This window comes from Athene noctua, chromosome 2 (assembly GCF_965140245.1).
Source record: "Athene noctua chromosome 2, bAthNoc1.hap1.1, whole genome shotgun sequence".
NCBI lineage: Eukaryota > Metazoa > Chordata > Aves > Strigiformes > Strigidae > Athene > Athene noctua.
The window spans coordinates 164,738,242-164,762,777 of record NC_134038.1 but is presented as its reverse complement, the minus strand read 5'-3'; the positions used below and the strand labels follow the sequence as shown (position 1 = coordinate 164,762,777).

The 24,536-nt window shown below is 41.3% G+C and overlaps 1 protein-coding gene across 4 annotated transcripts in view; it reads left to right on the top strand.

The window, feature by feature from the left end:
• The window catches only part of PDE1C (phosphodiesterase 1C), a 391,546-nt gene that overhangs the window by 89,832 nt on the left and 277,178 nt on the right, over positions 1–24,536 (top strand). For all 4 annotated transcript variants that reach the window (XM_074900989.1, XM_074900987.1, XM_074900988.1 and 1 more), the window contains exons 2-3: positions 19,013–19,063; positions 23,609–23,780. In XM_074900989.1, coding sequence (XP_074757090.1) covers positions 19,013–19,063; positions 23,609–23,780 — 223 coding nt within the window. The remainder of the gene's footprint in view (positions 1–19,012; positions 19,064–23,608; positions 23,781–24,536) is intronic.

Sequence of the window (24,536 nt, the reverse complement as noted above, 5' to 3'; positions counted from 1 at the left end):
TGTTACAGTGATTGATTGTTCTCCCTATAAAAGATCTCTTATATTGAGATGAAACGTCTCCTGGCGCAACTTGTACCTGTTGTCCCTTCTCTGCCCCATGTGGCTTCCTTGTGAAGAGAGAGCCTCCATCCTCTTTGTAGGTACCCTTTAAGTACTGGGATACTACAACGAGGTCCCCCTTGAGCCTTTTCTTCTCCAGAGAGAAAAGACCTAACTCCTTCAGTCTTTGCTCATACAGCAGGTTCTCCAGGCCTTTGATCATTGTCATGGCCCTCCTCTGGACCCTCCCCAGTCTGTCTGCATTTTTGTATTGCGGGGACCAGGGCTTGCCATGGTACTCCAGATACAGCCTGGTAAGTGCTGAGTGAGGTGATTATGTCCTTATCTTTGCTGGTGATGTCCCAGCTGATGCACTCCAGAATCGGATTTACTTTCATCACTGCAGCGGCACACTGCTGACTCCTGTTCAGCTTGTCCACCAGGACCTCCAGGTCCCTTTCAGCAAGGCTGATCCCCAGCCACACAGATGCCAGCCCATACTGGGCTCTGGTTATCACGTCCCAGGTGCAGGAGTTTGTACTTTGTTAAACTTCATACTGTTCTTGCTAGTCCACTTTTTCAGCCTGTCGAGGTCTCTCAGTAAGATGGACCCTCCTCCTAACATGTCCACTTCACTACCCGGTTTAGTGTCATCAGCAAACTTGGTGAGGGTGCTTTCGATCCCATTGTACAGCTCATTCATGAAGATGTTGAACAGTGTGGGGCCCGGTATTGATGCCTGGGGGACCTCACGTGTGACAGGCTGCCAGCATGAGTAAAAACCATTGATCGCCACCCTCTGAATATGTCCCGTGAGCCGATTACCTACCTATCTTGCAGACTGACTCATCCAGTTCATATCTTGCCAGTTTGGCCAGGAGAAGGCTGTGGGAAACAGCATTGAACACCTTGCTTAAGTCCAGGTAAACAACACCTGCTGCTCTCACCATGTAACACAAAGTGTTATATTGTTGTTGTAGAAGGTGATCAGGTTAGTCTGGCATGATATGCTTTTGGCAAATCTGTGCTGGCTTTTCCTAATCACCCGCTTCATTCGGCTTGTAAAAGTTTCTAGGAGGACTCTTTCCATTACTTTCCCAGGGAGTGAATGAAGACTAATGGGCCTGTAGTTTCCTGGGTGCTCTTTTGCGCCTTTCTTGTCAATGGAAATGACATTTGCCCTCTTTCAGGCATCAGGGATACCCCCGATCTCCATGATTTTACAAATACTGTAGATGGTGGCCTTGCAACAATGTTGGGCACTTCTCTTACCACCCTGGGGTGTGGATTCACTCCGGATGGCCAGATACACGAGTGTAACAAAAACCAGGAATTGCATTTTAAAAACTATGTCCCAGAATGAAAAAAAAACCAACTTGTTTGTATTTAGTTCTTGCTGGAGACATATGCCACGACAGACAATGTGAAAGACCCCTTTGATATGGAGAAAGGGCATTATGAAACAGTATTCAAAGGGCTACACAAATTATTTCACAGAGGGCTTGTGAATGTTTCTGCAATACCTCTGGTGGCCTTTCCTGGCAACTGCTCTGCTGTTACCAACCATGAATTCCAGGAAATCTGCAAACATTTTGAAATCTATCTTGGGAGTCAGGGCATGAAATACCCAGCTGTGAATATTCTTGATTTTTAGATGAGTTAAGGTCTGGGTGCCCACAGTGTGACACCATTCCTTTCCTTAATGAGCTGACAACCCAGATCGGAACACCCCCCGGTACCTGTCGAGCTGTGGGTGTGTGTTTCAGTGGGGGATCGTCGTGAGTTTGTGCTATTGCAAGAGGTACTTTTGGGTCTGGATACACCTAGAATATATTTTTGATTGTGTGTTCAAACAAACAAAACCTCATGGGGTGGCAGTGGAGTGATGAAACCAAACAGGTTCTCTCACTTCTTATTGAGGTTAGTTGGGCTTTTTTTGGCTCTATATGATGGAATACAGAAAAACAGGCTTGAGGCCTGACCTGATCTCAGCAGTGATACCACCCTTCCCTCTGAATAGAACTGGCTCATTGATGTGCAGAAAATTACAAATTAGCGGGACTGCAATTAAGAAGCAGCAGTGCTAAAGGTGGGTGTGGCTTGTGTGGTAGAAAAGACGCTTCTTTTCTAGGTGATGGAAAGCAAACTCTGCCTTCCCTGACTCCCACACGGCCCCTTTGTTTTCAGCAGGCTTCCCACCAGCGCCTCTGCAAGCCTTCTTCTTAGGTGCAACCGAAAGCAGAATTTTCTCTTTTATTATTCCCACACCTCAAGAGGCAATTCTGCTTTCACTGAATGGAAATTCATGAGTAAGGTTGATGTTTAGATTTGTCTGCAGTGCCACAGTAGAGTTCATGTGGCCCTGCCTGTCTTCAATAAATGTCAGCTTTGTGTTGTAGTTTTCACCGAAGTGACATCTGCTGAACTGGAGAAGACCCATCGGAGAAAATAAGCTGATGACAGAAGTTTTGAATGATGGGCTTGGGAACAATAGATATGCATGTTTATAAAGTACATCTCTTTCAATCTCTTAAGGTGATTTTTTCCTCTCATTAACTTGAGTAGGATGGAAATCTTTTCGATCTGCTGGATTTGATATTTTTAACTTAAATTTTTATTGTATTGTGAAAAAAAAACCGAACACAGTCTTCTTGTTTAAGTCCCACAGTGTTACCTGCTGGTCTGGGTCTGAGGCTTTCACATATATTCCACACCTCTGCTGGCACTGTGCCAGTCCTGAGCTGGGCAAATGAGAGCCACAACTGCGGATAATGTTATTGACTTCCTCATTGCCTCACTCTGTTTTATCCCTGTTTCTCGGCATACTTTGTAGAGACTGCATATAAGGGAGAGAGATTACTAGAGTCCTTTCTTATTTTTAAAGGCATCTGAAAATTCTGTTTGGAGTCACTTGCTGTAAAATTATCTCATGAAGTCATCGCAGAAATATTTAGGATTCTGTAGAACTTCTTTTGAGGCTTAGGAAGGTACAATCCTTTTCTTAGACTCAGTTTAACAAAAGTCTCTGTAACCTTTAATGCTACATTTGAGAAATACTGGTTCTTCCAAGCAGGGTGCCCCGCTGTTGAATTAGCCCAGCACAGAGCCCTTGGTCTGGCCGTGGTGAATAGGTTTTTGGATAGACTCATACCAGAATAGTGAGATTATCTTATTTCAAGGATTTGCTACAATCTCTGTGGCATTTTTGACCCAATACTGTAAACCTTTTGAAGCCCTATACTTTTTTTTTTTTTTTTTACCCCCTCAACGAGCCACTCTGAGACTTTGTAGAGCACAGGATTACTGCACTGTAATATAAGGTATTAATATACCGGCAAACCAGTCTTCCTTGCCGGTTTCCTCCTACCGCTATAACATTGTTTCATAATGTGTGTACTGGAATGAAAATGCTAATAAATGCAACATGAATATTTGCTAACAGCGGGCATTTTTACAGTGCTGATCCCTCTAATATGAAGGCAGATGTGATGGTAGTCATCTGTGTATTTCTGTGAGTCTGTGCTGTGTTTAGTTTGTTAATGGACTGGAGAGTGATTTCTGATTATGATTCATGCATTATTAGAAGGGGAAAAAGTGGTTGTGGAAATGACAGGAGAGAGTGGGAGCTTAAGTTTATAAATGGATCATAGCATCTGACAGTTGATCCAGTCTCAGTGGAAACTCTTTGGGAACGGTGTTAAGCGCCAGATCTCGGTGAATGGTCAGAGTAAGGTGGCAGAAGGAACTATGGCTTTATTCACATCTTGCCTTCAGTTGACTTAAGTAAGAGTGGATGAATACCCTCTTGTAAAGAAGCACTTTTGCATCTTCCTCGAGACTTTGAAGGGTTTTACCTTTTTATTTGTACTAATGTACAGTCTTTAAAATATTTTCCTCTGGAAAAGTATATTGATCTCTCTGTTTCTCACTTATTGAAGTGTGTTAATACTATTACATAAGGAAGCTCTATTGTATCAGAACCACTAGACGAATATTGTTACAGAACTGTGTGTAAGTGGTGGTATAATTTAACTATGATTGCTCAGACATCACAGCAGGCTATTTTTATCAAAATAATTGGTGCTGACTTGGAGTTGGTAACACTTATGCAAGCTCATTTTATGAAACATAAGAGCATGGGTAAAACAGGTGTCTTAAAGATGATGGTAGGATGGGATTCAATCTGAGCATTACATGACTGGTGAGATTTTATAAATCAGACTACCAAGTAGATAGCTTCCTTGTGAATTGATGTTCATCTGGGATTAATTTAGGGATTAATGCCTTTGCACAGTTGTGGCCCGATTGTACATTTTCCTTAAAGACATTTTTAAATAGAAAGCTGAGTTTTCAACTTAATTTATACAAGTCCCTGTTTCATCTGAGAAATACTAAGTTTTCATTGTAAAACTAAAAGGTGCCAAGGCTGATATAGCCCTAGCCTTCAAACAAAAATCAGTACTTTCCATAGGAAACATCCATAGACTCTTTGAAAATATTTTTGTAGAGCCCTTCAAACATCCTCCTCAAAACCCCTCCTTTTTTTTTCTAAATGGATCTATTGGCAGTGTAATTTCTTCGACTGTCAAAACACCCTTTTGAAATCCAATTGTTAAACTGCTGTGCAACTTTGGACAAGGCATCTTTAATTTACCTTATGTCAAATTCCAACAAAGTGGGAAAAACTGCTTCGTTTTTTCTGTTCACATTCTTAATTAGAATAGCATAGTTCAGCTGGAAGGGACCAACAATGACCATCTAGCCCAACTGCCTGACTACCTCGAGGCTGACCAAAAGTTACAGCACAGTATTAAGGATGTTGTCCAAATGCCTCTTAAACACTGACAGCCCTGGGACATCAATCGCCTCTCCAGGAAACTTGTTCCAGGGTTTGACCACCCTATTGGTGAAGAAACCTTTCCTCATGTCCAGCCTGAACGTCCTCTGACTCATCTTTGAACCATTGATTAAATACTTCTACTGTGAGTCACTTGAAATTTGATCTTTCATTCAGACATCATCCCATTTTCTAGAGCTATGAAATGGTCAGTGACTTGTTACTTCAAGTTCAGTGTTTGGAGTCAACACCTGAAAATTTGAGCTTGGTTCAGTAAAGCATATGCTTCTTTCTCAGGACTTGACCCAGAGTCCCTGAGGAAAACAGATAATTTCTGCTGACTCGCAAAGGACTCGAAATCAGGGCTGTTATACTTTTAGGGTCCTGCTGCACAAGGGGGCTAGTTTCAGAGTGATATGACTTTTGTGTAACCACATCATAACTGGTGGCTATTGAAGTGCTAAGGCTTGGACAGTAGGCCCAAGCCAGAGTTGACCTATAGATGAATCCTGTATATTTCATAACTGGTAACCATTATGCCAGCAGGTATTATACTAAGTTAAAATAAACCACCTATCCTGATGTAAAAGGTGGAAGTGTTGAAGCCTGAGCAACAGGCCCTGAACCAAAACTGTTAACCCGGAATGTAATCCTTAATGAAATATGCATGGAGGGTGGAGCTACCTTGGATGTATCCTTCCCTTCCTTTGTATGTGAATAGAATAACAGAATCATGGAATCGGGTGTCTGTCCCCAACATTTGATGTGAGACCTTGTGCATAATTCCATCAGATAAGCAGAGAAACTCCTCTGGCTTCTTCCTTGAGCCCTGGCCAGGCTCTGGGGGAACCTATTGTGAGACTGAAACCAGGTATTTCCGCTTAAAACAAAGGTGCCAGCTCTTCTGGCTTGCTGATTTTTGGGTCTATAAGGCTGGGCCCGCTCACAGCGACTTTGGAAACCTCGGCTATGGGTGGAGGCACCGCGTAGGATTTCCCACTTTCTGGGACAGGCTCTGCAAACCCTCGCTGTAACCGGGGCTGCCCAGCCACTGCGGGTCTGGGTGATGGTAAAGTATGCAAGTGGTGATGTTTCTTTCTTAATCACTATTCTCTTTCCCAGGTAGTAATGATTTGATGCATTACACGGTATTTTCCTATTTGTTTAAGCGTGCTGTTCTGTCTTTTCTTACTGTATGTTTTCTGCATTATTCTGTAATATTATTAAGTTCTTTCTAGTAAAATATGCCTGCTCTTCTCACTCTGGTGTCTGAGTTTAACTGGTATCCCTGATCAGCAAAACATAAATTGGTGTTAGAAGTGGGATACGACAAAAAATGCTATCATTTAAAGTAACCATTAGATGTTTTAAATGATATGAAAAGTTATCTATTGAAAAAGAAACTACAAATTCAAGTAAACAAGAGTGGATTTTGTTAACTGCGTGTAGAAAACACCACCAGAGTAAAGAGAGGCTGTTGTTAGAGCGCTCACAGATGGAGCGTCAGATGAGTGATTTTTCAGAGTCAAATAGTGATGTTGCAATGCCAGAATAAGTTGTTTGCTGATAAACTGAATACTTATCAGACAGTGGTGGAGAAAGTTGTGGTGCGAGTAGCACAATATAAGCATAGCAGAAGGAGAGGGCAAGTGAATTGTAAGAAAGTGCATGTGGCGATTGCAGAAGCGGGTGTGCAGTGGGATCCTGGTAAAAGATCCTAATATTGGGCAACCTGTGAGGAAGGGTATGATAGAGGATTATACACCATATGAATTAAATCATATAATTGAAAGATTTAAGGAGAGACTGGGGGAATCCCTGCTGTCTTGGATGGTGTGTTTGCACAATCAGGCAGTGGCAGGGGTAACCCTTGATGCAGGAGATTCTGAAAGATTTTTAAGTTCAGATTCTTTTGTGCAGGATGCATTTCAAATCAACACTCAGAATATTGATTTGTAAGCATTGGCTGCTCTGAGATATAATACCAAATATCCTACAGAGAATGATTGGTTGGCATCTGACTGTCAGTGGTTTGCTTTGCAAGACTGTATATGGCAAATGAAAGAGGAAGAGATGAAAGCAGCTATTTTGTAGGAGATGCTGACTTTACGATGTGGCATCCTTTATAGGCCACTATGAGAAACAGAGAGATTAAAAACACTTCACTGCCATATAAAAATGTAATTATGCCCCTTTGCATTAATGATATGGGGGATCCTCTTGATGAAGTAATTGAAAAAGTGCAACAGTTATGTGACCTTGATGAGAGGGGCCCCCGAAGGATTTCAGAGAATCGGGATATTCGAGATAGCCCTAAAGGCAGTGAAAACGGGATTTCTTGTAAGGAAAAGTTTACTGCTTTACTAGGGGATGGTATGCCCCGTGATAAAATTGATGGAATTTCGACTCTAGAATTGTGAGACAGGTTTGTTTTGTTGTTTGTTTGTTGGTTTGGTGCTTTTGTTTTATTTTGTTTCGTTTTTTAAAACAACTTGTCCCCACAAACTGTAAATGCCCTGATTAACACTGGACCAGAGGCCTCCTTGATATATGGAAACCCCAGGGAATTTAAAGGGCAACCTGTAATTATTACAGATTTGGGAGGAAAATAAATAAAAGCTGTACAAACACAAATAGAAATGAAAATAGGAAACCTCTCAAAACAATTATATTCAGTCATGATTGTCCAAATTCCTGAATACATAATTGGTATAGACATTCTAAAAAGACTAACTTTAAATCTTTCTGATTGTCAGAATAAACCCTGTATTAGTGCCAGACCCGTTACAGTCAGCAAAGTAAAAATGCCTCCTGTGCAGATCCCGGCTGCAGCTAAGTTAGTTACAATGAGGCAATATAGAATTCTGGGAGGACATGAAGAGATATCACAGACAATTAGAGATTTATTAGATGTAGAAGTTTTGAGGTGGCAGTCCGGTGTGGTCTGTCAAGAAAAGTGTTGGATCCTAAAGAATGACAGTGGATTTTAGAGAAGTAAATAAACATACTGCACCGCTTGCAGCAGCTGTGGCAGACACTGTCACTTTAACAGAAGAAGTTCAGAAACATCCAGGAATTTGGAATGCTGTAATAGATTTGGCTAATGCATTTCTTTTTACTATCCCAATTGCAGAAAAGCACTGGGACCAATTTGCTTTCACAAGGGTGGCTGCATAGCCCCACTATTTGTTACAGAATTGTAGCTGAACACTTAGATGAAATACAGCTGCCTCCTCACACACAAATAAGCCACTATGTAGATGATATTTTTATTCAAAGAAATGATGAGGAGGAAATACAAGAAGTTCTTGAATTAGTGGTAGATCATATGAAACAGAAGGGTTGGGAAACTGCAAAAATCCAAGGACCATCTCAGAGTGAAGTCTCTGGGAATTCAGTGGCACTGCGGGCATCAAGACAGCCCCACATAGCCCTGACCATCCCAGAAATCCATCTCCTTTTCCAGGACAACCTGTCTTAGTCGAACTCCCCACGGTGGGAGCAGCACCATTGGTATTGGATACCCCAATAAACAAGTACACCTGGAAAGCCAAAGATGCTCATGGAAAGGAGCACAAAATTAATACAAGGTGGATTATCCCATCTTTCTAATTATAACCCACCTCCGGTTCTCAAAATGAACCAAGAAGCTTTTCTTTCCTTTTTGTTGCAGGTAAAATCCCCGGAGACAGATATCCTGAGCCACGACAGGGGAACCTTATGTAAATTTAAATTCTTGAATGATACTGATCTTCATTGTTTTATTAATATTTTTAGGATGTATTATCTATCATCACAGAAACTGCTTTGGGTGACCATTCTCCTCTCCCTCAGTTCCTGGGGAGGCTTTGGCTCTCCTAAGTGCTAACCAAGAATGGTGGGTCAGCAATCTGAGTATAGTCCATAATGGGATGAGATTCTGGACTGAGGATGCTGATCCCTGGCAACTCCATTTTCCCGGAAAAGGTATTTAGTGCCTTAACCGGACAAAAGAGAGAGGAGTACGAGTTGGGTAGAGTGTTTGTGAATGGGCTTTATCCTCAGGCTCGGATTGTTATGACCCCTAGTGCAGACCCTATGATTGTTCTAAATACTAAGGGAGATGGAACTGAACACATGTAAAGCAATAGTTGGGTAAAATGTTCATACCAAGAACTTACAGGTGAAGGTTGTAAAGCGATAATGTGAGATCAGTTCTTTGATGCGTTGTTTGGAAATTGTCTATGTGCCAATAGTACAGACAAAAACTATATAGTGCAGGTGTTTCAGTGGGCCTGCCACCTGGAACCCCAGTGAAGTGATTAGTGGTGCTTGAGAACCTATTTATAATTTGAATCGCATTGCAAGCTGTAATATTTCAACATTGTATGGTTCTCAGTTACCTGTTAGCTGAAGAAGGAGGTGTTTGTGGTAAATTAAATGATTCAAATTGTTGTTTGAAAAATTGATGACAATGGTTAGGTGGTCAAACAAATAATTTACAGGATTAAGAAATTAGCCCATGTCCCTGTTAGTGTATCTTCTTTTATATGTTATGTGGCTTGGCTATGGTAGTGTTTTTACCTTGTTTGATTCTATGTTTTATACGATTGATTCAAAGTGTTATATTGAACGTACAATTTGTCTCTACTGCTTCATGCGATGGCGTTAAACAGATTCATGCCATACATTAAAAGGCACCATCTATCATACAGATTGTATAACAATTGTACTTGTTCATGTAGATAACCAACTTCTTCCCCCCAATCCCCAAGGACCGGGAGCATATCCTGTGGCCTGGTCTGGGACACATTTTTGTTAAATATGTTTGGTTAAAATATTGTTAATTGACATTGTTATTGTGACTGTTACCTTTACCTTTATTATATATTTGGTTAGAATGTTGTTAACCATTGTTGGTGTTAATATTGGTTTATTTGTTATTTGTAGTGTTATTGCTGATTTACCTTTGTTTAAATCCGGGATTGAAGTTTCTAGGCCTAGATGATGCATGCGCTTTGGAATAGGGGGCGTGGAAACAGATTTCCCTGCTGCGTGTGCTGACCCCAGCTCCGGCAGAGCAGGGCAGCAGACCGCGTGGACTGCCAGAGCCGCAAACACTCAGTGGTACATTGCCAGAACCGTGGAAAAATAATGGATCATATGTTAGTGGTGATTCCAATTCACCTTATAGCCTTAACTTTGTTAACTATTTTCTCAATTGTTCTTCTAATATGTCATTTGTGTCCTTGTAAATGTCCACCATGTAAACTGCCATCATGTACTTCTACTGAGTCCTTGCAACCTCAGAATCGGTTTGTAGAATGTTTTGGTTCTGTGGAATCAGTTGGTTTTAAGCATGACATGTTTGTTGGAGATGTTGTTAGCTACATGCTTGTAACTGAAGATATTAATATTTGTTAAAGATAATGTTAGTTACATGTTTATTAATAGAAAATATATATATCTGTTAAAGATGTTATTGGCTAGGTGTTAGCCAGTGGTATTGTTGGTTATCATGTTGCATGCTGTTTCTGGCCTTTCTCTCTCTCTTTATAACTCCATCCTTCACGCCCCTACAAGGACAGCAATGTTAAGCCATGGGGCGGTGTGAGAGTCTGTGTTGTCTCGCTGTACCACTGTTACTACCTGGCCTCAACATCCTGTCACCATGGAGGAGTACACTGAAGGAGATGAACTGTCCCTGAAGAAACCACCATATCACCTGAAGCCTGAACAACAACATCCTTGGAAGTGCCTGCAAAGCTGTGCTTGTGCACGAGCCAGGTGGAGAAGAAATCAGGGTGAGGGGGGCGTGCAGAGGCTGAGGACGCCGCAGGCTGACATTCCTCCCCCCCTCGAGCATGACCACCGTGGACGCCTGGGCATGTGTGCATGAAGGAACACGGGGCGGCATATATGGTGGTGAGCTTCATGGAAATGGGTGGACTGATTGGGACAATAGAAGGACAGTGTACTCCTCTCTCAGGGCTCAGAGCTGGGATTTCAGGAGACACCGAGGCAACAGGACATCGCTGGATTCGTCGTGGTGGTAGCTGATCTTGTTGCATCTCTTCCGTTTGCTTCCTTAGGTATTCTGACCTTTGCTTTCTTCTTCCCTCTGTTCTATTGCTATTATCGCTTGTTACAGGAAAGAGAATTTACAAGGTTGTATGGCATCTAACCTTGTTTGTGTCTTAAGTTCAGTACTGAGATCACTTAAGAATCCTCCCTGATATTGGATTGGGACATGTCTGCACTAACCATAGAAATGGTTTGAGAGCCATGATTCACCTATAGGTCAAAGGGCCGATTGAAGTGCTAAGGCTTGGACAACTGGCCCAAGCCAGAGTTGACCTATAGATGAATCCTGTATATTTCATAACTGGTAACCATTATGCCAGCAGGTATTATACTAAGTTATAATAAACCACCTATCCTGATGTAAAAGGTGGAAGTGTTGAAGCCTGAGCAACAGGCCCTGAACCAAAACTGTTAACCCACAATGTAGTCCTTAATGAAATATGCATGGAGGGTGGAGCTACCTTGGATGTATCCTTCCCTTCTTTTGTATGTGAATAGAATAACAGAATCATGGAATCGGGTGTCTGTCCCCAACACTTGATGTGAGACCTTGTGCATAATTCCATCAGATAAGCAGAGAAACTCCTCTGGCTTCTTCCTTGAGCCCTGGCCAGGCTCTGGGGGAACCTATTGTGAGACTGAAACCAGGTATTTCCGCTTAAAACAAAGGTGCCAGCTCTTCTGGCTTGCTGATTTTTGGGTCTATAAGGCTGGGCCCGCTCACAGCGACTTTGGAAGCCTCGGCTACGGGTGGAGTCACCGCGTAGGATTTCCCACTTGCCGGGACAGGCTCTGCAAACCCTCGCTGTAACCGGGGCTGCCCAGCCACTGCGGGGCTGGATGATGGTAAAGTATGCAAGTGGTGATGTTTCTTTCTTAATCACTATTCTCTTTCCCAGGTAGTAATGATTTGATGCATTACACGGTATTTTCCTATTTGTTTAAGCGTGCTGTTCTGTCTTCTCTTACTGTATGTTTTCTGTATTATTCTGTAATATTATTAAGTTCTTTCTAGTAAAATATGCCTGCTCTTCTCACTCTGGTGTCTGAGTTTAATCGGTATCCCTGATCAGCAAAACAGCTATATACAAGGACTATATCTGAGTAACAAGTCAGTATTTAAAAAATCATAAGAGCTGCTGAACTGAGCCAGACTAAGGCATGTGCACTCCAGTGGTCTGTCTCAGGTGGTGACCAGAAGTGCAGGGTGATCAGCTTGCTTTTTAGAGCCCTGTGATGAGGGATGTGCCTTTTGGATCAGATGACCAAGGCCAGGGCCAGATGTTTCCCCTTCTGCTGTGAAGAGGTAACTTTTCCAAGCTCAAAAAGAGTGGAGAGTGGAGAGAAAACTGGTGTCTCAGGAAAAGTACTGAAGTAAGAAGCTTCTGCAGATTTTCACTCAGATTTCATCCGTATTCCAGTCTGCCCTACTCAGTCTAGGGTATCTGGGCATCCTATGACAGCAATTGCTTATGGAGTAATATAGGAAATGACACAATCAGTTGATTTTTGTTCTGCATCCTTGCTTCTAGATGGGGAGGATGGCCTCATCCAGCTATGCAGGAATGTACCTGGCTCTTTGTACAGGGGAAGTACAACTGAAAAAGGGTAAGGGGTACTGCAGTGTGAGAGAGAGGCAAATGTGCTTGGGCTCATCCAGTGGTGGCTGTACTTCCACTTAAGTTGTACAAGTTGAGGGGAGCACGTTGAGCAATGGAGGAGTGGGTGAAGCAGCTCAAGGACAGAGAAGTACTGGTGGGCAAGGGTATACCAGTCAGGAGAATGTCTTGCTACCACATCTGATACCACTTTTGTGTCTAGTCACTCTGGTATTGTTTATATGATGTCTCTTCTAACAGAAGTGAGCTGGAAGTCATGGTAGCCCACACGGGCAGAATCCTGTTCTAAAAATCCCATGGTTTATTATTTCCATCTATCTGTCTTAGACTCACTGCACAGAAGTATGCAACCTAGACCAAGCTCTCCAGATGTATAGTTACCCTCAGGAGAAAGATGGGAGTGGATTTGCTACAGCAAGCAATTTGTTAGAGCTACCAGAAGTAAGAAAGCTCAGCTAAACATAGAAAATCAGCCCAGACATTTCCAGGTTAAAAAAAAAAAAAAAAAAAAAGTCATATTCCAGAAGCCAAAAGTTAAGGTAGCTTCATCACCTTGCAGTGGAGAAGTTTTATATATCTATATAGTTCTGCTTCCATCATCTCCTGATTCACAACTTTCCTGGTAGCCATTTTCATGCTCTTAGCAATCAGTTATGGGTCCATCACATGCTGTTGGTGATTGGGTGTGCCAGAAGCATATGTATCTGTGTCTGGTCAGGGAGGCAAAGGGCCTGTACTCTTTGTACTCTGAAGACTGGCATGGCAGAGTTTGGGTTGGGAATGAGAGCAGCGTGGAGCGTGTGTGACCAGAGCCATTTGTTCTGTGAACTTGGAGAACCGGGGGGAATATTCAGTCTACAGAATATGTTAATAGTTTGAATAGATGACACAAGAGTGCCCTTCTGAAAGTATTTCTGAGGCTGTCAGTGAGATACAGCAGCTCTGAAATCTGTGTCTGGAGTCAGTGTCCTGTCAGACTGAGACAGCAACTATCTTCAGTTGTCAGAGGGAACAAAATGTTTCCCACTGCAGAAGCAACTTTCCCGTCACAGAGGCAAATAACCTATAGTGTAAGGATCCTTTCATAAGGAAAATGAATCATCACTCACGTACGGTGTTCCTCTCAGTTAATGAAGACGGACAATGTTTGGTGCGCTGTGTTGTTGCCAGGCAAACAGCAACAAAATCCATTAGGAGTTATTTCAGGACATGCTGGGTGGCGTAAGCCTCTTGGTTATTACTTGTAAGTGAAGACTGCAGTTTCCTGCCTTCCAGAAGTAATTTGAAACATAGCTTTTGTTTCAGATGTGTTTTGTCATCTTCAGGGTATAATCCAAGAGACACATATTGTGCCTTTTCCATCTGTTTAATTGATTTATTACTTAATTGTAGTAACTGATTAGAATCTTAAGTCCAGAGAGACAGTCCAGTCATCCAGTATTTTTTATCAGCAAGAAGTTGCTGCATATTCTTGTAACTTTGTGGCCCTGAATAGGGTGTGTTTATACTGCCTGTACTGTTGATGTTTACAGCATGAGCATTTGGTGGCATTTCCTGCGTGGTACTGGGATTCAACACTCTAGAAAACTTCAGGTGACTGACTCTGGAGGGGCCTGAATAATCTCTGGCTTAGTAATGTGCACACTAGCTGCATGGTTCCTGTGCTTGCAATTTATGTAGTCCTGGATAAAAACTTTCAGAAGCAGAATTTGCCTCATTATGAGGCATTATTTGTTTGGTCTGAGACTTTTCTGATCTCCTTATTGGACTCAAAATCCCCCAAGAATAGTTTTTCTTATGAGGAACCTTAGCTTCTAAATGGGTCAGAAAGCCATCAGGAAAGCCTTTCTTTGGTATTATTGTGCTTCAGATCTTGCGTAGGAATTTTGTTAATGACTGTGACACAGAAAAAAAAGGATAGTTGTTGCTGAGGACACAAAACCTTGCCAGCACAGGGGAGAATCTGAGTCTCGCACAGCAAGATCTGTGTGACCTAGAGGATGGGGCTAACAATAAAGGCTGAAATTAAGTAGTACAGAGTGAAAGATCACTCAGATGAGGACTTATCAACAAAAATTTTTACCACAATCTGAGAGTCTGATAATTGTATGAGGGGGGTGCCACAGCACACAACTAATGTGTGACCAGGCGAGAGTAAGATCTCTTAGTTCACCTGCGAGAAAATGAATTGACACTGAAGAGGCTCAATAAAGATGGGAAGGGGATATGAAGATACCTATTCTGTAAGGCAGAACTAGATGATCTTGTGTTTAGTGCATAAAATGATGGCGGAAGGGAGAAATTCAGTCCTTCCTTGCCCAAGTCAAAGGAGGATTAAGCACCAGAAAAAAAAGAAATACTTCAGCTTAAAGAGATTGCTGGTACAAGAACAAATCAATGTAAGTTGACACAAATTAAATGATAGGTCGTAACTGACACTGCAATCAGGTTCTGGCAAAGTCTCATCATGTAAGATGGGTAAATGTAAAAACCAAGTAACTTCTAAGATTGAGCTTGATAAGTTTATGAACTATCTAATGGCATTATAGTCTTTGAGAACGAAAGTTACTGGAGTTTCCAGAGATGATCTTACTTTCATTTGCCTTTAAAAAGCAGACACTCAGCAATCGCAGTACTGTCTTTTGTTCTTCTGAGTTTTAAAGGGAAAAGTTTACCAGGAGATAATACGTTATGGCAAGCCAAAGGGTTTTTTTTACAGGAATGCTGTTTAAAATATGTGGCATTGAAGGGGAAAAGAAGCAAAAGCAAAAAAAAAATCCTAGAGAAGAGCTTATTCAGATTGTATATTCAATATAAATTTATCTACATATCTGTGTTCTCAGCTTCTCTAATGTACTTTACTACTTCCAAATACTGACAAATTTACTAGCACTGTGAAATATATAGTTAAGCTCTTATGTATATAGAGATAACATATATATATATATATATATATAGAGAGAGAGAGAGAGAGTTAAGCCCTTTGGCTGATTAAAAGAATTCTCCTTGAAAGAATGTGTTTACTGGTGGGTAAAAAATTACCTGATTTTCTTTTTTCAGCCTCTTGGCTGCTTAATAGCAAAATATAGGTGATGTGCTATTGTCTGTCAGTCTTGATGAGTCAATACTACAGAGTGGTATGTTTTTCTTTGCATTGTACTAGAAGTCTGACAAAGGATCTTTGAAAGCTAAATTGGCTGAGGGGGCGTACTGGGTGAAATCGATACCTTTTGTGGAAAAAGGTGGCAAGCTGTAGGAAATAAACAGTTTAACAGGGCAGACATTAAAAAATGAAGCTTGCCTATGAAGGGGGCAAGCAGTGAATTCACATATGTGAGTGATCCCTGTTAGTCAAAGAACTGACCATGCCTATGAAGGTAGTTATAACTGCAGTGAGAGGCTCTTGAGACTTCCAGGCAGTTATGATGCAACATAATACTTCAAGATGGAAGAAATTTGACTAGGCCTGATATTTTGTTGTCTACTTGGACAAGAGAGCACAGTGCAGGGATGTTTTGCTCTAACGGGGTGATTACAGGATGATGTCTCCTACACGGCTGCCTCTCTGAAGGAACAGAAGTTACTTACAAGCTACCTGTGTGTTGCTATACCCTTCAGCATGATTTATGTGCTTCCATGTTAGAATGGAAAATAACTTCTAATGTGCATGGTTTAATGTCATGAAAATAATTACAAATGGTGGGATGGAAGCTGAAGAAGGTCCCACCCACTCAGGGGAATGAAGTCAATATCTGCAGTTTTCATGCCAATAGTCTCACCTAATCAGAGATTATAATCAGCCTAGATTTCAGTGTATAAGGATAGAGTGTGGCTGGAAAACTGTCTTATCTGAAGAGACAGTGGTACAGGAGATCTTTGGAAATACCAGAAATTGTTTTTGGTGTGAGTTGTGCCTTGCTCTCTCAGAGATTAAGCTTCTTTCTCTGGCTTCATTAATTCATACCTGCTTTCTCCCAAAAGCTTATTACTATTAATAAACTTGAATAAACATAGGGTGGAGAAGATTTCAGACCATCTGGAGAAAAAGTCTTTTCTCATTTACATAGGTCTGTTAGTTCTTTGTGTCCAAAGACTCCTGTGAGACAACTGTAGGATATACATGCCGGAGTTCCACGGTAAAAACTGCATCAAGTAAAATCTTCTAAGGTTTTCACACAGAGCAAATGCAGAAATGCTTTTTGCCTTTGAGTTCTTCCCCTTTTGATTACAGGGCTAAACAAACCTGAGATCTGACCTACACACGCACCTCATGTGTCCCAGACAATTCCCAGGCAGTGGTTAGCTCTCTAGTTTCTCCCAGGAATCTTGCTAGTAATGCAGGTTCAGCATCCCCGGTGCTTTCTGTCCTGCTTATTGCTTAGCTGTTCAACCTGCACCTTTGCTCTGTGTGACTGTATGGCAGGTGGAAGGGCATTACTCTGTATGTGACACCATCTGATGTTTGAAAGCACTGACAACCGAAAACAAAGCTGTGCAGCCTGGAATGGGAAAATGCTTATTTTTGAGGGGGCTCACGACACCTGTTGTGTTGGGTGCCGTGAGTCTGGGAGCTGAGCTGCCCAAACACAGATGCTGGATGGAGTGCTCCAAAACTCTTGTTGCAACATCCAGCTGGAGGGTGGCACAAAGGTGAGACCCGGTGTGTACCTGAAGCCCCTTGTGACCAGGGAGTGCCATCTACCACCAGAATGGGGAAATAACTCTAAAGCAGATAACAGTGCAGAGACCCTCATAAGCTCTTTCCTCATTGACCTTATAGTTTACTTGATGTTCCAACTTAGACATCTTTGCCTGGGCTCTGCTGCAATAAGGAAGGATACTTAGGACCCCAGAAGAGACCAGCACGGCAGGCAGTCTCTCAGCCTACCCCTTGCAATCTGTCATCACTGACTTAAAGGCAAAGCCTGTCCGCTTGACCCTTACATGTTGGCTATAGCAGTGTTTTCTGGCACGGTTTTTGATCATGCTGGGTCCAACTCTGTTGATCCCTGCCCCATGGAGGATGCTGCTGCCGCTCCTTCACTATGCTATCCCCTCGAGCAGAGCGAGATTTGACTCTGAAACTATGAACTGCTCTGGACCCGCCTAACTCTGTGCAGTCACTCTGGTGTGTCCGCACGCAGTGTCCCGGGAGGGCTGATTTGGTTGGGGTTTGTGCTGCAGGTACCTGTGATGGACTCAGGCCAAGGAAGGGTGTCTTGATGGACCTGGGAGACCGCTCTGGCCAGCCTGGAGAGTTCCCCAGACTGGTAGAGAGGCACCAGTGTTTTAACCGCACCATCTACTGGTGCGATTTGTTAAGAGTCCCTCTGTTCACTACTACACTAGGTGCTGTAGCCACTTCAGTCAACAGGTAAAGGTCGGAGAGTAAGTAAGGAAAGCTGGAGTGACACTGAATATAGGCCTTGTCAGGAGAATTAAATTTCATCAAAAGTCTTTTCTGGCTTCAAAAAGTCCATTGTAGTTCAGTTGACATTATATTGCTAGGAACCTCTGAGTCTCAGTTCTGGTCATATTTTGCATCCTCTTGTGGTATTTCTTAGCTTGGTTAGTTTTGTCTCGAGAAACCAGCATTTTTAAAGAAATAAAAGAGTTGGCAAGGTTTCTGTGCACACTTATGCTCTCCTCCCTGTGTGTCATCAATGCTGTTCCTCATGATTATTGGAGCTACACAAAATAAAAAGTAATGGGTGGCAATTCCTCTCCTTGATAACTCTCCTCTTTTTTTCAGCTGTAGTTTAATATTGCAAGAACCCCGAAGAGTCATTTATGCTCTTGACTAACAGTATGCTGCCCAGATCACAGAAATGTTGAGAGCTATGCCGTTATGAATCAGAGGCAGAAAAAAGCAGGATTTGTACAGGGTTGTTTTTATCCTAGCTGATATCTATATGCTGTTCCAAATGTCAGAGGATCCCTTTGCACAGATCCTTGATTTTCATTTAATTTGCTCTTCAATGATCCTCTGGGCTTCCGACATCGCTAGGTGCATTTCTTTATATAGATGGAATAATCTTACTTTTTCCTTATTGCAGTCATTAATGCAAACAGGAAAAAATACATTTTATTTAAGACTTGGAAAAAAGTACAATATAAAATAGAATGTGTAAGGATGACTGCTATCATATATTGCTAGGTACTATTAATGGCTAGTGCTTGAATGTTGGGCAGTTATATGATTCAGTTATTATGTGGGTCGAGACAGGGGCCTTGTGGTGTGACCTCCTGACTCTGAAAGCCAAACTGAACCAGACAGACAGACAAACATGCAAAGTAATATATTTGGTTGCATTAAGTATTATATATCTATGTGTACATAGCCAGTTGCTGTTACTGTGACCAGTCTTCTCTCCCTTATATGCATGATAATTGCCATTATCATTAATCTTAATGTAAAATTTGAATGCTTTTTATTTCTATTTTCTCCTTTCAGTTGCAAACGAGACAGGTGACAAAAATGCACGACCACTTTCACGATTTGCCCGTAAGTAGTCTTTTTTTTTATTTTAACTGGTTGATTTCTATAACTACTGTAGAAATAAACGCATTTAATAAGTCTTTTAAGCTCATATGATGTCTGACCTGTTATTACCGTTAATTTACAGTACTAAACTGAGGAACCATAGTACTTAGTTGGAAAAGTCACTTACAGAAGTTCAGTCTTACTGAACAGTGTTGGTGCAAATTTAAAAGAATGGAAGGCTTTGTTGCCTTACTGTTGCTTCAGGCACAAAAGGTTATAACAGTATGTGTCACAAAGGCAGCTGAAGTTGGCTACAAAGAGGTTTGAATCAAGCCTTAGAAATAGCTTATGAAAAATGTAATTAAACCTTACTGATAGCTCCTCCATCACCTTCACACAGCAAGGTTAGGAGCTGAAGGTATGGCTTGGGATTTGAAATAAATGACCCAAGCTTGAACAAAATAAAGGAATACATCTGGTAATGTAGCACCAACTGACCATGACTTTGACCATGTAAATTATTAAAACTCATGTGACAAAATATATAGGAATGAGGAGGAAGATAGGAAATCCTGTTCATAATGCAGTTTCATGTTGATTCGTCATCGCTTAGCAGGGAGAAAATCCCCTTCTCATCATTAAAAGGGGGTCATTTGCCATCATCGTGGGTGGTGCAGATCAAAATACTTTACATTTATGGTGCAGTATTTCACACAGTCACAGGGTGGCACTCTGAGCATGCCAAACCTCACATAGGTAGCTAAGGTGCATAATGCAGAAGGAACATCTGTGGCTATGAAATCTGTTGCATGTAGTGACTTACAAGGTGATGGAGCAGATTGAACAGGACTGAGAGAAAATTGTACTGACATTCCTTATTCCTGATTTAGTATTTATTTTCCTTCATTTTGTAGACAGTAAAGCTTAAAAGCTTAAACTATTCGTCAGTCCTGGCTGGTTCAACCCTGAAAATGCATATGGCAAAGGGAATCACAGAAGAGAGAAATGTAAATGCAAACATTTTCGAGTTCTTTATCGTTCCACTGTTTATCCATGAAAATTCCTAGATGCTAGGTACAGAGTCGGAAGATTTACCCCAAGTATGGTTTATTCCTGGATATTTGGATTACGACGGCTTCATGCTGCGATATTGCCTGACAAGTAGGTCAAGCATAATGTGATGACATTTGGAACTGAGCTGGCATTTCAGTTCTGATTCTGACATTCGTAAGAACTTGACTTTTGGTGAACGTGCACAGGGTGCAGGTCTGAGACCCAGGAACAACCAGGTTCTGTTCCTGCTTTAATCTTGGCTCTCAGCCAGGCAGCCAAGCCTTATTTGCAGGGGTAGGGGTGGCTGGCATTTCATGGAGGAGAACAGGCTGGTGGATGGCTATCAGCTGAATGAAAGCACAGGATACCCCTTTACAAGGGCTCATCGAGGCCCAGTGCTGCATGGGATTAAGTGGGGAGGTGAGATCAAGGCTGCAGGCTATTTGTCTGTAGAAGAAATGCGATACTGAGAGGAACACTTAGATAAGCCTGGTTGGGAAATAGCCACAGAGGCATGGTGTAGGGATGAAGGGAGATAATTCGAAGTGTAAAGCAGACCTTCACTTTCAGGAGTTAAATTTAGTGGTCTGGGAGTCAGGTTGAGGATTTAATGATCCACCTAGCTTCTTGTAGGGTATCATTAATAAGGTGACAACTCTGTGGGAATGGTAAGCAAAATTAGAATGGGAACTGTGTTATGGAAAGGAGGGAAATGTCTGAGGCATATGCTCTCCTAACGTGAGTTAAATGAGTGATGCCCAGAATTTATGCAGAGAGTAATATAACCTACTCTATCACACCATGTTCCATTGAACAAACAGTGGAGCACAGATCAAACATTCAAAAACGTTCTGATTAAATGGCAGAAAAAGCTGCAGCGTTTGAGGATAAAGGTCTAAGCAGTAACTGAAGTCATAAAGGATTATCATGGTTATCCTTGTGTCCGAGTCACAAACCAGAGACTGGGTATCTTCCTGCATTGTGCCTTTCACATTCACTCGAAAGCTTAACTCAAAGGCAATTACCAACTTCACAAAGAGAACAGCATTTCCAGTGCTCTGTAACAGCTGCCCGTTTGAGTTCAACTGTAAAACCTTCAGAAATTTCAGTGGAATCACAGCTGGGCTGTCACAGAACACTTAACAAACCATACCCATTTTGGCTGACCTTACTTACCTGGAGTAAGGAGGGAGAAGCATTTTTGCAAATGTTTACACTTATTCACATGGATTTGAAATTAAAATTGTTACTCATTCCAATACTAGGGCTACCCAATCCCCTGTACTCTTAAATGTCAAATTCCAGTCCATTTAGGAGACTGTATTTAAGTGGTTACTACTCCCTCTAGCAGCGGTTAATGTACCTGGTATCTCACTATGTCATCTTGCTATAAGTAACACTGCACTAACAGTCTTTGAGCAGTTGTGGCTGTGGGAATTTAAGTTCATCAGGCTTTCAGCATTTCAGGCAGCTGGAAGCTCCTGGCTGGTGTCTGTTCAGGCAGGCCAGTTAAATAAAACATTTGCCAAATTCCCTTCACTTAAGCATAGCTGTGGGGAGGTTGAACACTGATTAGGACAAGTGGGTATTCCCTTGTTCTAGTGAAGTTGGTTAATTAATGTCAGTTGGTTGATTTGTGGCTGTTGATCTTCAGAAGAGCCAAAGATGTGTAGAGAACATAGAGAAAAAAACCCTATATACGCTGAAACAACTACTTGGTTTTCTTATGCTGTTTTTGTTTAAAGAAAAAAAAATTGATTTGAGTGATTATATGGTTTTTAGTGGCAGTTAGTTAGCCTGTCACTAACTGGAATAAAAGAAAGGGTGGAGCTGAGAAGATAGGGAGAAGGTGGTGCTTTGGGAAGCTCAGCAGATTCCTTGGAGTAATTGCAGGAAAAAACTTCAGAATTATAAAAGTGGCTGAGAGCCTCTTTTCCATAAAATATTATTTTAAAAAGGCACAGTGGCTTTTTTTTACAAGTATTAGTGTCCTGCTCTCTTGTCTTAGTGTGCAAGATGTGTGGCTAGGTAGCAATTTCTTTTTCTATTTTGACTGGTAAAATTCTGGTTTCACCCGTGCTGAGTATGCCATAGTTTTTGGGTTTTTTTTTAAAAAAAAAAAAAAAAAAAAGCAATCCTCTCAAATATTGTAGGGAATCACAATATTTTTGGCTCCATCACAGATGACCTGTACAGTCAGATCATTTAAAACTTTTACATTCTTTATACTTCCCCTTACAAAAAGGGAAAAGAAATGCTTACCTATTCAAGTAAGATTAAGAAATTTTGAGAAATTTGGGTGAACAGAAACAGCGGTATTGACATAACATCGCAAGTCCTTGAATGATAAAGATGTATTGATGTATTTATTTCTGCAGCTGTTTTGTAGACATTACTTGCCTTAGACTACCTGGTGTGAAGAGTAATTTTTCTAGTTATTGTAGCACAGAACTTGGCACAGGACGTCAAAGCTACCTCTAAATCTAGGTAAATAAGGTCCTTGCACATTAAATAGCTGCTGGCAATTGAGATCAGGCTAGCCTATGAGTATGGAGCTTTCCTGATTAGCTGGGAAATGCTCTGAAAATTATTTTGGAATGGAGAAGTCAAATGAGCATTCTTGCTGCTCTTCTGTCTTTGCATCATTTAGGTGTGAAAACATGACATTTAAGACAACCAGCAAAATAAGGCTGCTATCACCTGTCCGTAGCAGCAGATATTGCTGCTTCTAACAGTAGTTTCTCGTGATATATTCACAGGAGAGACATGGGATAACAGCTCTTCTATTTGGTTTCCTCTTACGTACTTTGTATGTACTGCAGCAAAAGGTCAACCTTTCTCCATATGTGTTAGGTCAACTATTTGCTTTTTAATTGTCTCTGCTGGAGAATTAAGTGTGAATGCCAGGAAAATATTTGAAAATTTACCTCTACAGTCTCTTATAAAAATCAGTTGCTGACTTCAGAAATATCCTTTTCATCAGAATTTTTTTTTTTCATTTTGCCAATTGATAAGAAGCCCATGGAAAATGACTACCAGTAGAGTTGGTATGTCTTATTACTTTGGAACCCACTAAGATTAATTCTTGCTGCACCTCTGTTGTGGGAAGTCTCTTAACTGAACTAAGCAGTATTTCAGTACTTTTAAGAAAGTCAGTGATTAATATTGTATTGATTTGATGCTTTGTTTTTTGTTTTGGTTATTTGGCTATACTGCCACATCAATGGATGCTAAGCTATAAGCTAAGTAAAATGAAGAGAGGATGGTTTTTATTGATACATGAAAACTCCATGATCTGTTTTTATGGGAAGCATTACAGTCTTGGATTCAGAATGAATTGAACATTAGTGCTTATTTCCATTTTGAGCTTTATTTCAGGTTTTCAGGCTTAATCCCAAAGTGTGGTGATGCAAAGGTAAAAAGATAACAGACCATCTTTGTTTTCCAGACTGCTGAGAGACTGGATGATAGGCCTGTGAATTTATTTTTGCTTCTCACTCTCTGCTTTTGCAGGGTCTAAATCACAAAACTGCTTGTGGAACACCATTATTGGTGGGCTGACTGGCAACCTCAAGGAAAGGTCAAAGCCGACCATCATCAGTGACCCTAGACCTCCTGAAGAAATCTTAGCAGATGAACTACCACCAGTGGACAGTCCTGAGGCACTGGTGAAAACATCTTTCAGGTCTGATGAATATGAGTTTACTTTGTTTATCCTGAGAGGGTGTCTTTTTAAGATTAAGTCTGCAGTGTGGGTTTGGTGGGAGAAGTTGATACTGAAAGATTCTGCAGTGCTGTGTATCTTCGTACTGAACAAGAGTGAAAAAGGTCCATACATAATACTGGCTGGAATCGTCTTTCACTTCTCGGGTCTCATTAGCCTTCTTCAAAGATTATGGGCTAGACAGATAATAAATACGGTAACTAGTTGAAATGGTCGATAAAGACAGCTTATGGTATGAAGATGTCTTTGAAGGTTGGTATTGTTTCATTTGAAAGTGGTTTAGTGATGGAAGACGTGCACTTTAGGTCAGATGATGTTCTTTATTGATACAAGGGAGACCTAAGCCTTTTTCTGCTGATGTAATGTCTTGAGAACTGGCTAGCATTAATTTATTTTGTTGAGGAGAAGGATTCTGGCCAGGGGCTTGCAAGCAAGCAATTGCTGCTGTTGTAAAGTGCATAATGTATCTATTTTTGGGTTTTACTCTCTTTCATTTAATCATGTGGACATGTAGTTGTCAGATGTTTCTTCAAGGCATGCTTTCTGCAAACAGTTTTCTCAAAATGAGGTAAAATAGAGAAGCCATGTGTGTGCAGTGGATCTTTGACCAAAATGTGAAAATTGGTGTGCCCAGCAAAAGTGAAGGGAGTGGCAGGATTGATTTTTTTTTTTTCCCCAAGTGTTTTTTTAAAACTTTTTTTACTGTTGTAGAAAAAC